This window comes from Jaculus jaculus, chromosome 10 (genome assembly GCF_020740685.1).
Source record: "Jaculus jaculus isolate mJacJac1 chromosome 10, mJacJac1.mat.Y.cur, whole genome shotgun sequence".
Taxonomy (NCBI): Eukaryota; Metazoa; Chordata; class Mammalia; order Rodentia; family Dipodidae; genus Jaculus; species Jaculus jaculus.
In genome coordinates, this window is record NC_059111.1 from 3,798,214 (window position 1) to 3,813,853 (window position 15,640).

General features: G+C 43.2%; 1 protein-coding gene across 6 annotated transcripts in view; it reads right to left on the minus strand.

Annotated features, from left to right (window-relative positions):
- Nedd4 (NEDD4 E3 ubiquitin protein ligase) overlaps positions 1-15,640 on the minus strand; it is a 121,699-nt gene that overhangs the window by 41,148 nt on the left and 64,911 nt on the right. For all 6 annotated transcript variants that reach the window (XM_045161033.1, XM_045161034.1, XM_045161030.1 and 3 more), the window contains 3 exons: positions 12,332-12,382; positions 9,257-9,318; positions 5,601-5,703 (listed from right to left, as the gene is read on the minus strand). In XM_045161033.1, the coding sequence (XP_045016968.1) occupies positions 5,601-5,703; positions 9,257-9,318; positions 12,332-12,382 (216 nt within the window). The remainder of the gene's footprint in view (positions 1-5,600; positions 5,704-9,256; positions 9,319-12,331; positions 12,383-15,640) is intronic.

Sequence of the window (15,640 nt, forward strand, 5' to 3'; positions counted from 1 at the left end):
AATGCTTTCAATGGGTCTCAAAAAAAAAAAAAAAAAAAAAAGAAAGGAAGAAAAAGGCCAAGCATGATGAGTTCCAGGTTAGACTGAGCTAGAGAGAGACCCTGTTAGAAAGTAGACATGAGAGGCTCAGTGAGTAATGTGCTGGACTTGCAAGCATGAGGACCTGGGTTTGACCCCCACCCCTGTGAGTGCTGGGTGTGGAAGTGCAATGTGAACCTGTAAGCCCAGCCCTGCTGGGGGAAGTAAGGCCCTGGGCATGGGGCCTGGAGGCATCAGCCTGGCCCCACTTGTGTTCTCTTCTTCTTCCCCGCGGATGTGACGATGGCACCCGCACCTGCTCCTGCCAGGCTTTTCCTGCCGTGAGGAAACTTCCCCTTGAAACTGAGCCAAAAATAAACCCTTGTGTTTCCTAAGCTGCATCTAGTTGGGGTGTTTTGTCCCAACAGTGAAAAAGTAACTGATACACAGACTAATCCTGTAATGTGCACAGGGCGTCTCTTCTGAGCTCTGGAGGTCTAGCAGGGAGTAATTGCTATGTGCCAGGAGATGCTGGCTTATGAGAGGTAAGAAAGCGATGCTTTGTTGAAAGGTGAGACTGAATACAAGGGATCAAGAAGTGCTCCAGAAGGAAGGTTACAGACCGAGGAAGAACAGATGGTGACAGGTAGAAGAAGGAATCAGAATATTAGGAATTAGAGAAAAAGGATCTAGAAACAAAATTGACCCTTTTTCTTACTCTTCTCTATTTTTCTTTTTATTATTTATTTTTACATGTATGTGTGTATGCATGTTCATGTGTGTGTGTGTGTGTGTGTGTGTGTGTCAGTGCACCTGCATGTGGGTGCACATGTATGTGGAATTCAGAGGTTGATGTTGGGTGTCTTCCTCAGTTATGTTTCACCTTAGGTGTTTTTTTTTTTGTTGTTTTTTTTTGTTTCTATTGTTCTTGTTTTTTCTGAGATAGGGTCTCACTCTAGCCCACACTTACCTGGAACTCACTCTGTAGTTCCAGGCTAGCCTCAAACTCACAGTGATCCTTCTACTTCTGCCTCCTGAGTGCTGGAATTAAAGGTGTGAACCACCATACCTGGTACCACCTTAGTTTTTGAGACAGGGTCTCTCACTGATACTAGAGCTCACCAATTAGATTAGATTAGCTAGTCATGGGGAACCACCTGTCTCTACCTCCTCTGTGCTGGGATTACAAGCATCCATCACCATACTCAGCATTTATGTGGGTGCTAGAGACCTAAACTAAGGTTCTCATGCTTGCACACCAAAAATTTTACCCACTGAGCTATCTTCCCACTCCTCTTTTTACTTTTTAAATATTTTATTTATTGGAGGGGGAGGTCACAGATAGAAAGAATGGGCATACCAGGGCCTCCAACCATTGCAAACAAACTCCAAATGCATGTACCACCTTGTGCATCTGGCTTACATGTGTCCTGGGAAACTGAACCTAGGTCCTTAGGCTTTGAAGACAAGTGTCTTAACTGATAAGCCATCTCTCCAGCCCTTCACTTTACTTTTTTCTAAGGGAAATGGTTTGTTTTCTTTTCTTTTTATTGCCCATTTTCTATTATCTTCTTACCCTCTCTTACATTCTATGCTTATTCTCTTCCTCTCTCTCTTGTTGTTGTTTTCTTCCTTCTTTCCTTTCTTTCTTTTTGAGACAGGGTCTTACTCTAGCCCATGTTGACCTGTAACTCACTTTGTAGTTCATGCTGGCTTTGAACTTATGGCAATCCTCAGCCTCTGAGGGCTGGTTTATTAAAGGTGTGCGCCACACCTGGCTTCTCTCTTTTTTCTTTTTCTTTTCTTGGTTTTTGGAGGTAGGCTCTCACTCTACAGCCCAGGCTGACCTGGAATTAGTCTCAGGGTGGCCACAAAGCACTGGTGATGCCCCTATCTGTGCCTCCGAAATGTTGGGATTAAAGGTGTGAACCTCAGGGCACAGCCTAATTCTTTCTATTTGCTTACTTTCTCTTACATGATAATAACATAGGACCTAGTGTAGTCTTGCCTATATAGAATTGAACTGTATTTCCCTGATATTAATTTCAAAAGCATGTGAGCTAAATTTTCTTGTTTTTTTTTTTTTTTTTTTTTTGAGGTAGGGTCTCACTGTAGCCCAGGCTGACCTGGAATTCACTTTGTAACAAGTAGATATTTAAAAGTGGGATCTTACCACTGCTAACAAGGAAAATGAAATGTTTCAGAGCTAGGAAAATAGTACCCAAAATATGTTTCTCTAAAAGGTAGGATTTCTCTCTTAACAACCTACTTTAGTGTCTCCAAAGAAAGTTCAAGAAGAAAAATGAATAAATAACTTAGAGTTTAAAAAACAATTTCAAACTTGAGGAAATAAAAAAAAATTAATGGAATTTTAACTTCTCAGAATTCCTCCCTAGGAATAAAATTCATCTCAATTACCAGTATCAAAGCTAATATGCAAATACCTATAATCTAAGGGGGTCAGAAAGCAAGCGAACAGAGCTTAGACAAACAAGCATTATGTTTCTCTGGTAAAACCCACACAGCTAGCCCTAAAGAGACACAGGCTACAAAAATCAAAGGTTACATAATTACCTGTTACAACCACACTTTCCTAAGGCATGTAAACTCTCAAAGCTGAATGTCTCTTTTCAAAATTGTAATTGTTTTCTCCAAACAGTAGAATTTTATGTATTTAGTCACAAACTAGATGTCAAAGATCACGCAAGACTTCTCTGGTCTTTAGCTTCACAGAAGATAAATAAACACTCATGTGTTTGAATTCCTAGAGCCTTTTGTAAATAAACGAGGTGCTTACATCTCCTGAAATTACAAGGTGCGCTTGGAGGGGACTCAAACATGAGACATGAGACCAGAGATTGAGGCGAAGCTGCTTTCTCCGCAGAACCGAGCTCTGAATGAAGAACCTGTGATGTGTGTGGCCAGAAACTTGGAGCAGGTTACTCAATAATGCAATGCTGCTAACTTTTTAAAGTTACTAAATAAAGGCCTTTTTTCCCCCTTTTCATCAGACATTTCGTTTCAAACAAAATTTCACTATGCAAGATAGCCTGCACGCCAAAATGCCAGGCACATAAATTTCGGTCTAGTGACCTGCCTGGTGCATTCGTGATCTCACGATGGATGTTGTGACACCCGTGAGACCTGCACAGGACTAAGCCCTCCAGCAGTCTACACAGATGCTGGGGCGGGGGGCAAAAGAATAGGACATTAAAGTAGAAGGCCAGGCATGGTGGCACATGCCTTGAATACCAGCACTTGGGAGGCAGAGGTAGGAAGATCCATCACTGTGAGTTTGAGGCCACCCTTAAACTACCTAGTGAATTCCAAGTCGGCCTGGGCTACGGTGAGACCTCACCTCAAAAAACACCAAAAACTAGACAACAACAACAACAAAAAGGATTATGGAAAAGAGAGGGGCTCAGTGGAACGGAGCGGGGAAGGTGGTAATGGAGGAGGTTATGATCAAATTACCATTAAAAAAAAAAAAGCCCCACTTTAAGAAAGTGGATTTGGGGAGGTGGTAGGTCAAGGAACATATGTGACATGTAAGTGGAAGGGGTGCCAGGGATATGTGGACGGAGGAGTGGAAGGGAGAATCAATGAAAACTAAGGACTTGTGAAAACGACATTAAAAAATTCTTAGTGGTGGGCTGGAGAGATGACTTAGCGGTTAAGCGCTTGCCTGTGAAGCCTAAGGACCCCCGTTCCAGGCTCAATTCCCCAGGACCCACGTTAGCCAGATGCAGAAGGGAGCGCACGCGTCTGGAGTTCATTTGCAGTGGCTGAAAGCCCTGGTGCGCCCATTCTCTCTCTCTCTCTGCCTCTTTCTATCTCTGTCGCTCTCAAATAAATAAACAAAAAAATTCTTAGCTGTAACAACTTCTGTCCTATAAATCTCTTAAAAACTTAGGAACTATTATATAAAAATGGATAAAAACAAATGAGAAAAAAAGGTGAACAAATAGATAAGCACTTATAGGAAAATAAAAAAAACTCTTTCATCACTAAACTCGAGGTTACTTAAATTTTACGAGTTGAAGAAAAAAACAAAAAACCTCTTTCCTTCTATTCACGATTCGCCTACAAAGCAATATCACAGCACATTCAAAAGTTTCCCAGAGACTGGGTGTGGTGGCGTACACCTTTAATCCTAGCACTCGGGAGGCAGAGGTAGGAGGATCACCATGAGTTCAAGACCATCCTGAGACTACATAGTGAATTCCAGGTCAGCCTGGGCTAGATTGAGACCGTACCTTGGAAAAAAAAAAGGTCCCCAGAAAGCTGTTATAAATTTTCTGCCCTAAAGCATCCTTCTTGGACATCTAAACCCAAAACTTGGGTTTCTCGGTTCTTATGGAGACCAAAGCAGACCCTCTACCAAAGAGAAGATAATTGAGAAGAGAAAGAACAAGAAAACCTTCCAAAATGATTGGGTCACATATGCTGTGTGCTTTCAATAAGTGTCACTAGACAAACGACATTATCTTTTTTTTTGTAAAGATTTACTTTTATTTATTTATTTATTAGAGACAGACAGAGGGTGAGAGAGAGAGGGAGAGGGAAAATGGGCACACCAGGGCCACTAGCCAATGCAAACAAACTCAGACACATGTGCCACCATATGCATCTGGCTTATGTGGGACCTGGAGAAACAAACTTGGGCCTTAGACTTTCAGGCATGCGCCTTAACTGCTAAGTCATCTCTCCAGCCCCGATGTTACCTTTTGATGGAATGTGCCTTCAAGAGAATCCCAAGAAGCCGGGCATGGTGGTGCACGCCTTTAATCCCAGCACTCGGGAGGCAGAGGTAGTTGGGTTGCTGTGAGTTCGAGGCCACCCACCCTGAGATTACATACTGAATTCCAGATCAGCCTGGGCTAGATTGAGACCCTACCTCGAAAAACCAAAAGAAAAAAAGAGAGAGAGAGAGAGAACCCCAAGAACAAGGGGTTTTGTCTTCTTTTCAAACTGAGTTTTCCTACGCGCAGATCATCTGGTACAACCTGCCACTCTGCCAATGAAGACCCTAAAATTCAGAGCGGGGCTCCTCACACAGGGTCATGTGGCCAGCTAGCAGTAGAGTCTGTCTCTGACCTGCATTCTGTTCTGATCTCCTCTCTGTGGACTCTGGACCCCCACATGCACAGACCTCTATCCATGACCTTCACAGACTTTTATTTTCTATCCCCTCACCTACAAAAATCATGCAATTCTACCTACCTCAAACAAGCATGCCAGAAAAAGCCACAAGAATTACATGTTATAAGAGTTTCTTGAGCTGGGGAGACGGCTCAGCCGTTAAAGAAACAGCTAATAATATAATAAGAATAAATGTTTTCATTTATAACTACTGTGTCCTCCAACCTCTAAGAAAGAAATCAATAATGGATATTCATTCTACTGAAATATCCTTATAAGGGACAGTAATTGTTAATGAAACTTGGGCCAAATAAATATTCAATAAAGTTAACTTTCATTGCACATGTTAGTTTTATTTATTAATGTTATTTTTCTTCAAAGAAAACTAAAGTAAAACTTAGATGTCTTCTGAGTTTACGCAGATATTTATAAGATCTCACCTCTAGTTCCTCAGCCTGCTCTGGGTTATCTTCTTCCGAGCCACTGGTTTTAGGTAAGTAAGTCATTTTTAATCTTAGATAACCTTTCACTCTTGATTTGTAACTGTAGGAAAGAAAATAATTATTCAGAAAATTGCAAGGAAGAAAGCATTCATTTGTTGAGCACCTACCAGCTCCTGGAGGAGATTCAAAGGACGCTCCCATGCAGATAAAGACGGGGCAGGGGGTGGTGAAGAGAAAGAAAACACACACCATAGATGATCGTTATGCTAAGGCCATGTAAGGAAAGGGTCGGAGAGAACTTTGGAGAGCAACCTTTGGTTGGGACCAGAAGGTTGGGAAGGATCTGGCGGTGTGGCAGAGCAGGGAAGAACCAGGTAACAGAAGCTCAGTGGGCTTTTGGGAATGCTAATGGCTGAGCTCACAGGTGGGGAGTGAGAGAAGTAGGGACTGACCCATGTTTAGGGCCCACAGAGTATTTCTGGAATAAAGAAGGGAACCCAGGCTACCAGGATAGTCTTCTGTTTCAGATGAGGGCGAGGCCCAGAGCAGCCTGAAAGCCCGTCATTGCTGCAACAGCTGCTCACGGCTGCCAGCCATTTAATTACCTCACCTACTTTCTTAAAAACATTCTAGATTTCTGATTACTATTATCATTATTACTGTAGTACTGAGGATGAGACCTGCAGCCGTGCACATGCTAGGCAAGTGCTCTCCCACTGAGCCATATCCCCAGCCCTCTTTTGCTTTTTACTTTGAGAAAGGGTCTAAGTTTCTCAGAGTGGTCTTGAATTCACTTTGTAGCCCAGATGGCTCTTGAACTTGTAATCTTCCTGTCTCACTCTCCAGCGCACTTAGTTTACAGGCCTGTACCACCAGGCGTGGCTACAAAATTTATTTTCATACTGTCTTACCTTTTCTAATAGTGGCAACTGTCCTCTGTAGTAGCATTTTAATTTTTTTTAAATATAACTTTATAAACTTCAACTATAAGGCTTACTAATCATTTTACTTTTTTTTTTTTTTTTGGTTTTTTTGAGGTAGGGTCGCACTCTAGCCCAGGCTGACCTGAAATTCACTATGGAGTCTCAGGGTGGCCTTGAACTCATGGCGATCCTCCTACCTCTGCCTCCCGAGTGCTGGGATTAAAGGTGTGCGCCACCATGCCCAGCTAATTATTTTACTTTTAGACAAGGTCTCATGTAGACTCAGGTTGGCCTCAAACTCCTTATGCACTTGAGGATGACCTTGAGCTTTTGGTCTCCTATCTCATCTCTCAAGTGCTGGGATCACAGGTGTGTACTACCACACCTGGATTACGTAGTAATGGTGACAGAACTCGGCTTTGTGCACGCCAGGCAGGCACTCTACCCAAGAACCACACCCCCAGCCCCCAAATCCTTTTATTCCATCTTAGAAATCACCTGCTTCCCATCCCATGTCTCCTGTAAGCTTTTTTTTTTTTTTTTTTTTCTTTCTTTGTGGGAAGGTATTGCTCTAGCCCAGGCTGAACTAGAATTTACTATGTAGTCTCCAGCTGGTCTCGAACCCACCATGATCCTCCTCATCAGCCTCCCAAGTGCTGGGATTAAAGGTGTGTGCCATCATGACTGGCTCCTTCTAACTTCTTAGCTGCCTTCTCGTGGATTTAGCCCACTCAGTGCTGCTCCTTTCCTAGGTGCTCAGCACAAAGGCCCATTCTGGTTTCCAAGGCCACCAATGTGCCCTGTCTCCTTGGTTAAGGGCATGTGGTATCGTGACTCATGACTTTAGATGAGTGATACAGAAAATGTGCTCAGATAATGCTCTGTTGAAATTTTTTCCTATAGTTGTGTTTCATCTTTTCAGCCAGTAACTCAGCTCGTGTGTGGGTTTGGACTTAGCAAGGCTCAAGCGAACGTAGGAATGCAGCACATTCTCTACCTGGATGACACTGTCTTTGTACTTGCAGCATAGTCAATGCTGATGGAAGATACCAGTCATTTTTATTTTTTAATGAAAAAATATTGCAAAGCTTCCATTAAGCTGAAAAGCAGGCTACTTATCAAATAGAAGAAACAAATATTCGTTTAGTTATTTTTGGTATGTAGATGGTCAGCCAGTCCAAAATTAAAGGAAGAAAAGACCTATAATTTGGACTACCACAGGAATTATATATGTGACAGCTCTTATAGGGAATAAATATTAACACAGTCCAGAGCACTGTCCCCTTTGTTTTAGTATCTGTATTACAAAGAGTGATTAAAAGAAGTCATTTTACCCCAATGACTGACAGCTGCTCCCCAGCTCATAACCCACAACCCCACAGGGAGCACCAGCAACCCCACTGAGGGCCCGCAGTGGAGTGGGGCAGGGAGGAGGGAAATGATGGTACCTACACATGATGCATCCATACAAAGTACATTCATAATAAAAACACAAAACAAAAAAGAAGTCATTTTAATTGAAAAAAATACTAAGTTTCAATAATATAGTTTTCAAATGCATTTTCCAGTTTAAGCAAGAGAAGTTCTGTTATTTTTCCAGATGTCCTTTGACCCTTTCACAGAAAATCTTCACACATTTTGACTAGATTTTACTTGACCATGTGGCACCAGAAATCAAAAGGAATTTTATTTATGACATAAGTTATAAAATTTTGCCAAAAAAGCATGTAGTTCAGTCTAGGAAAATGGAGTTATGGGCAAGCTATTTGTTTTTAAATTCCATTCTCCATTTATGTTATTTTCTCTAAATATGAGGATCTTCTAAAATACTGTGCAAAATTAAGTTATGTAAAATGTAGGTAGATGTTTGCTGCAGCACAGTGTGGAGCAGGACGCCCGCGCTGGGACAGGGCAGGGCGCTGCACAAGCACGGGACCGGCGCTCAGGCCCACGGCGCCCCAGGTGGACGCGGCCGCCCGTCCGTAACCCCCGCGGGGGGAGGTAGAGACAGGGATCCCTGGGGCAGGCCTGCTGGCCAGATGAGCCAAACTGGTGAGCTCTGGACTCAAGTGAGAGACACTGCCTCAGTAACATAAAGAGGAGAAAGACGGAGGATGAACCTCCCGCCTTCACAGGCACACATTCCCACGTGTCCCCACAAGGATACCTACACGCATACTCACCTGAAACAAAAAGAGAAGGAAAATAGAAAATAGTGACAAGTTGAGCCCACTGTCTGATAAATATCAGGGGGAGAAATCTTTCCGAAAAGGGTGAGAGCAGTTTCCTGTATCATTAGGACATTGTTCTCAGTGTTCATACAGGGCTCGATAGTACATTTAAAAATATACATTATTTATTTATTTGAGAGAAAGAGAAGGAGAGAAAGAATAGGCAGATAGAGACAGAATGGGCACGACAGGGCCTCCAGCCACTGCAAAAAAATGCTATACATATGTGCTACCTTGTGTAATCTAGCTTATATGGGTCCTGGGGAATTGAACCTGGGTTCTTTGCTTTCGCAGGCAAGCGCTTAACTACTAAGCCATCTCTCCAGCCTTCTATAGTACTTTTAAATCATAAATAACAATAAAGTTTTCAGAAAGAAAATAATGTGATATATCTATAATTTAGTTATAAGGGCTTGAGCCCAGGATTTTCAAGGAGGCTACTATAAGTTTTAACAAAGAAATAAGAAATAGAATATGCTGTCATTTTACATTTACTGACCTTCTCGGATGAAGAACAAAGTCCTTAAATGTATATGGTCTCTCCATTCTCGGGTTTTCTGTCTAGAATAAAACAGGGGAGGGGTTTGAAGGCATATCTATATATATATATCACCAGGTTCTGTACCTCTCAAGAAAACTCATGAACTGTGACCTAAGGTGTGCTGGTTTGATTCAGGTGTCCCCCATAAACTTAGGTGTTATGAATGCTAGTCTCCCCAGCTGATGGCAGTTGAAAATTAAGGCCTCCTGGAGGCAGTATATTATTGGGGGCAGGCTTATGGGTATTTCATGTTTAGCCAGTTTCCCCTTGCCAGTGTTTGGCATACTCTCCTGTTCCTGTTGTCCACCTGATGTTGGTCAGGGGGTGATGTCCACCCTCTGCTCATGCCATCGTTTTACCTGACATCATGGAGCTTCCCCCTTAAGCCTGTAAGCCAAAATAAACCTCTTTTCTCCCACAAGCTGCACTTGGTTGGATGGTTTCTACCAGCAATACGAACCTGACTGCAACAGTAAAGTGGTACTGAGAGTCGGGGGTGGAACTGGAATTCCACAGACTTGTTGCTGGTTAGAATTATCAGACTTAGAGACTCGTTACTAGTTAGAGTTGTTGGGCTTGAAGCTACAGAGTTTGATGTTTGCCCTGTTTAAATCTTGTACTGGTTGACTATTTCTTTGCTATGCCCAATGCCATCTTTTGCAGTGTGACTGTTTATTCTGGGCCATTATGGTTTTTTGAGGTTATTTTTTGGTATCATGGCTCAGTTAAAATTACGGATTTGGATTATGGGGATGTGTGAACATCATTGGAATTGATAAAAACTATGGGGACTTTGAAAGTTGGACTGAATGCATTGCATTTTATATCATGGATGGTTAACAGTTTGTGGGGCCAGGGATGGAATGTCGTTTGATTCAGATGTCCACCATAAACTTAGGTGTTCTGAATGCTGGGTTCCCAGATGATGGAGATTTGGGAATTAACGCCTCCTGAAGGCAGTCTATTGTTGGAGGCAGGCTTATGGATGTTTTATATATAGACAGTTTCCCCTTGCTGGTGTTTGGCACACTTTCCTGTTCCTGTTGTCCATCTGATGTTGGCCAGTGGTGATGTCCACCCTCTGCCCATGCCATCATTTTTCCTGCCATCATGGAGCTTCCCCTTGAGCCTGTAAGCCAAAGTAAACCTCTTTTTATGTCACAAGCTGCTCTTGGTTGGGTAATTTCTACCAGACATAAGTGAAGAGTGAGAAACAAAGTTGTTTTAATTTGTTAAGTAGTTATACTTGGTAATTTGATGATCCCTTCAGGTTCCTGCCCAATTCAGTCTTAGACTCAAGAACCACCGAGCAGGTGGGTTCTGGGCGCAAAAGCCAGATGGAAGACAACCAGCAGAATAAGTGTAGGGCGCTGGGACCCAACAGGATACCAGCGTAGGGCGCTGAGGGCGCTGGCACCCAACAGGGCACCAGCGTAGGGCGCTGAGGGTGCTGGCACCCAACAGGGCACCAGTGAAGTGCACTGAGGCTGAGAGCGCTGGCACCCAAAGGCTAGCGGAGTGTGTGCAGCATCAGTTAGGCTTGGCTAGAGCCCAGAGGCAATTCTAGAACAGGGAGTCACCAGCCTAGAAAGCAAGACTGGCTTGAATATATCGTTGAAAGCTTACAACCTCTAAACACTGCAGAGAGCCAGGGCGTAACCTCAAATAACTGACACAGGAAAGAAATCCCCTTTATTGTGGACGTTCTGTCACTCTTTGTTTTTTATTGTGACTTTTCTACTATTTTGCATTAAATATTCCTTGGGCTTTACAACTCTTTTCTTCTTTATTTTAATTTATTTGGAAGCAGGTACTTGCTATGTAGTCCAGACAGGCCTCATACTTGCTGTCCTCCTGTTTCAGCCTCCTAAGTGCTGTGGTGACAGGCATGGGCCACCATAACCAATTTCCTATGACATGATTTTCTCGGCCTCTTAACCATTCTCCTTGTCTGTCTTCTGTCTTTCCTCTGGTCCAGCCATGTTGACTAAGGCTGTACACTTGGTCCTCTTGTCTCGCTGATGTGGACAGTCCACCAAGTGCAGGTCCTGATACTGCCTGGATATTGATAGCCGCCAACCATCTGTCCCTTTCCCTACCTATGTCTCTATCAACTGCCCAACCTAAACTTTCATTTTCCCCCTTTTTATACGGAAATTAAAAAATTTTTTAAATTGAATTTATTTGTGTGTGTAAACCATGTGCTTTTACTTTTTTTTTTTTTGCAGTTTTTGTACCAGGCTTTCCTAGGTGGCTTGGAAATTGAACCCTGGACTAGCAGGCTTTGCAAGCAAGCACCTTTAACTGCTGTGCCATCCCCCCAGCCACAGAATAAATTTATTATAATGATAATACTAAGCAGGCTGGAGAGGTGGCTCAGCAGTTAAGGCATTTGCCTGAAATGCCTAATCACCTGGGTTCCAGTCCCCAGTAAAGCCAAATGCACAAAGTGATGCATGTATCTGGGCTTTGTTTGCAGTGGTTGGAGGCCCTGGCATGCCCATTCTCTCTCTCCTTGTAAATAAATAAATTAATTAAATAAACATAAAAATAGTCTTTTCCTTTGCTACTCTAGGCAGACCCTTACCTTCCAAGGCCCACCTGTATCATCCATATTTTTGCTTTTTTCCTCTTCAACTTCCACGTCACTCACGTGGTCAGCAGTGTTTTACCCTGGAGTTTCTTGCGCGCGACTGCTGACTGCCCTCCCCACAGCTGGGCCCGTGCAGAGGCCCTGTGCTCCACGCTTCTACTCCACTGCGGCTCTGATCCTCTGACGCCTGGCCCCTCCCGGCCCAGCGGCCCAGCGCCTCCTCACTGCGCTTCCTTCAACCACGGCTACCATGCTCACTAGCCTCGGTGGCTCTGCTTCTTAGCTTGGCTAAGTTCACTTATGAAAATCTTACAGAGAAAAGTGAAACTGAGATGAATTTCCAGAAAACATGCCTGAGAAATGATAATACATTTTACACACAAAACATTCATGCTAAGGCATGAACCTGAAGAGACAAAAGCAGGGACACCTCTACTCACCGGCAAAGGATAAAGAGGGACATCCACTTGACCTAGGAAATCATCTCTTGTCTAGAAAAGAAAAAAAGAAGAGTAACCTCACTAATGTGCTTGATCTCATTGTAAGGCTTTGATAACATACCACCACCATTCACCAAAAAAAAAAACCAAAAAACAAAAAAAACCCAAGATTTTGTACACAGCACTAGTGGACAAATCAATAATGTGACACACTTTCTGGTCATGGCTGAGCACAAATAGTCATTCAGTTCTGCAGACAAATATAATATTAGGCAAAATATAAAAACAACTACTTCAAGGCAAGAGAGTGATCAAAGCAAAGAAGAAACAGAGGGTCTGGGCCCGCGGAAGGGAGCCGGCCAGCTGCGCTCATGCTCACGGGCTCGCCACCCGGGCTGCACTGACACGCTCAGACCTGGAGCCGGGCGCTGCACCGTGCTGCTCTGAGTTCACAACGTAACTGGGAAGCGAGAGATAAAATCCCAGAAGGAAGGAACGCAAAACCCTCCAGATCTCTGCATAAACCACACAGATCCTGAGTAGATCCTGAACTGAACTGTCCCAGTAAGAGGTGCGAGGGGAGGGTTGACACAGATCGCTGTCAAAGTCCCCAAGGGGAGACCAATCAACACCTTAAAGGAAATAGGACAAAATTCACCGTCTTCATGATGTACCAGACACAAGAAAAATTGCTAGATGTGAAACAAAACAGAATATGCCATGACAGCTATACAAAAAGTAGTCCACACAAACCAACCACAAGACAGCCTAGACTTTGTACTAAGCAGACAGGGAAATAAGAGCAGTAATAATGTGCAAAGACTTTAAAGGAAACAAGGTCATAATAAATGAGCAGATGGGGAAACTCAGCAGCGAAACGTAAACTACTATTGTGAATAAAGGAGCCGAGGAGATGGCTCAGTGGTTAAAGATGTTGCCTTGCAAAGCCTGCCAGCCAGGGCTGCTTTCAGTACTGGGCTGTGGTGAACACTCAAGTACAAGTTTGGGCCAGTTACTTATTCTTATATTGTCATTTTTTTATTACAGAAAGAGAGAGGAAAAGAGGTGGATAGAAAAAGGGAGTATACTTACCTGGGCCCTGCTATTGCAGAAGAACTCGAGACACATGAGCCACTCTGTGCACCGGTTTTATGTGGTACCAGGGAATTGAACCTGGGCAACCAGGCTTTGCAAGCAAGCGCCTTTAACTGATGAACCACCTTTCCAGTCCCTAGTTATTTTTTGAGGTAGGGTCTCATGTATCCCAGGGTGGCCTCAAACTCACTATATAGCTAAGGATGGCTCTGAACTCCTCATTCTCTTGCCAATTCCTCTGCGTGGCAAGGTAACAAGTGTGTACCATCATAACCAGCTGAGCACAAGTTCTGTGTTTTTCTTTCTCCTGGGTGAAGACTTAGGAGCTGGGTCACATGTTAATTCTGCTCAGCATTTCACAGACCTGCCAAAGTGCTTCCAAAGTAGATGCACCAGCTGACATGTTTGTCTGCTCAGTGAGGGTTCCAATTTCCTCCATCCTGGCCAACACTCACCTGTCTTTTGGTAATATTCCTCCTGGTGGGTGTGAAGTGGCATGCATGTGGTTTTGTTTGAAGTTCCCCAAAGACCAGTATGCTAAATACCTTCTCATAGACTCATTGTGCCTATGTTCTCCTAAAGGAAGCTCTGGTCTCAATTGCATACATAGTACCTGGACATTTTGGGATAGAAAGAAAATTTTTTGCACCTACCTGGAAAACCTGTTTTTTAAAAAATATTTATTTATTAGAGAGGCAGAGAATGAGTATGGGTATGCTACGGCCTCCTGCCACTGAAAACAAATATTTCAGACACATATGCTACTTAATGCATATGGCTTTACGTGGGTACTGGGGAAATGAACCCAGGCCATCAGGCTTTGCAAGCAAGTGCCTTTAATCACTGAGCCATCTCTCCAGCCTCCTTCTGGTTTTTTGCTCTTTTCTTGTTTGCTGGTGGGATTTTTATTTGTTTGTTTGTTTGTTTGTTTTTGAGAAAGGGTCTTACTTTAGCTCAGGCTGACCTGGAATTCACTCTGAAATCTTAGGGTGGCCTTGAACTCACGGTGATCCTCTGCCTCCCAAGTGCTGGGATTAAAGGTGTGCACCACCACACCCAGCCTTGCTGGTAGTTTTATAACATAACTACAGTACAGAAACCCCTACAAAGAGAGAACTACTTGTATGAAGTATCTCTGGTGTTTAAAAACACATTTTAAATATTTCTTGTACTACATTATCTTCCTTCCTTAAAGCAAACCATCAGAATCAAGTTGCTTAACTTCTATCTAAAATAAAATTGCCAAGAGCTGTATTTCTCGTATTATTAGTATGAACAAGTTTTCCAAACTAAAAGGCTATATGTATGGAAGAAGGTGAAGTCTCCTGGACTGTCTGGGACATATGGTTGCTATAGATACAAGACAATTAGAGGCCCTCTTTTCCATTTACAAAGGGAAAATAACAGCTTTAAACTCCCACCGAGAGTCAAGGGAGCCCGTGAGCTCATCCACACTCCCTTGCCAGCCCCGAGCCAGGTTCTGAGGATGGAGCAGTACACCCCAGCAGTCACTTCCTGTGTTTAAATGGACACAGCTTATAGCAAAAGCAAATCTGCCTCTGATCAAGTGTAGGTTGCTTAAGAAGGCCTGAAAACACAAGAAAGAATTCTCAAAACCAGGTGACTGTGAACGGCACCATCTGTAGCAGGAAGTCTGGTTAGAAAATAACTCTTTGCAAGTTTAGTGATAAGAGTCTCCATTTCCTAAGAATATGAACAGGGAATGACCCAGTTTTTTTAAAACCTCAATGAGAATTATACATGTTCTAACTTTAGGAAAATCACCTGTTCCTAACTTCAAGAAACATGAATGGTAGCTCCATTACACCCTCAGGGAATCAAATGTAATAAAATTGGTATTCCGAAACACCACAGTTTGGAGGAATCCTTTGCTTGAAAAGGACTGTGAAGGCACGTGCCTGTAACCCCAGTATTTGGGAGGTAGAGGCAGCAAAATCACAAGGTTTAAGCTAGATGAGAAATGGCTACTCAGTGAGTTCGAAGTCAGTGTAAGCCCCATAGTGAGACCCTTGTCTCAAGCGCCAAATAGACAGCTCTGAAGTAGAGCGCCCAGTGAGTGCAAACCACTGGACTTGACACCCAGCACAGACAGAAATAATCCCACTAACTCAGTCACAAATAATTCCCTGGAATAAATCTACTATGTAAAGCAAAGCATTGTGGGAAATGTCATTTCTTCATGCCAAAAGCCCC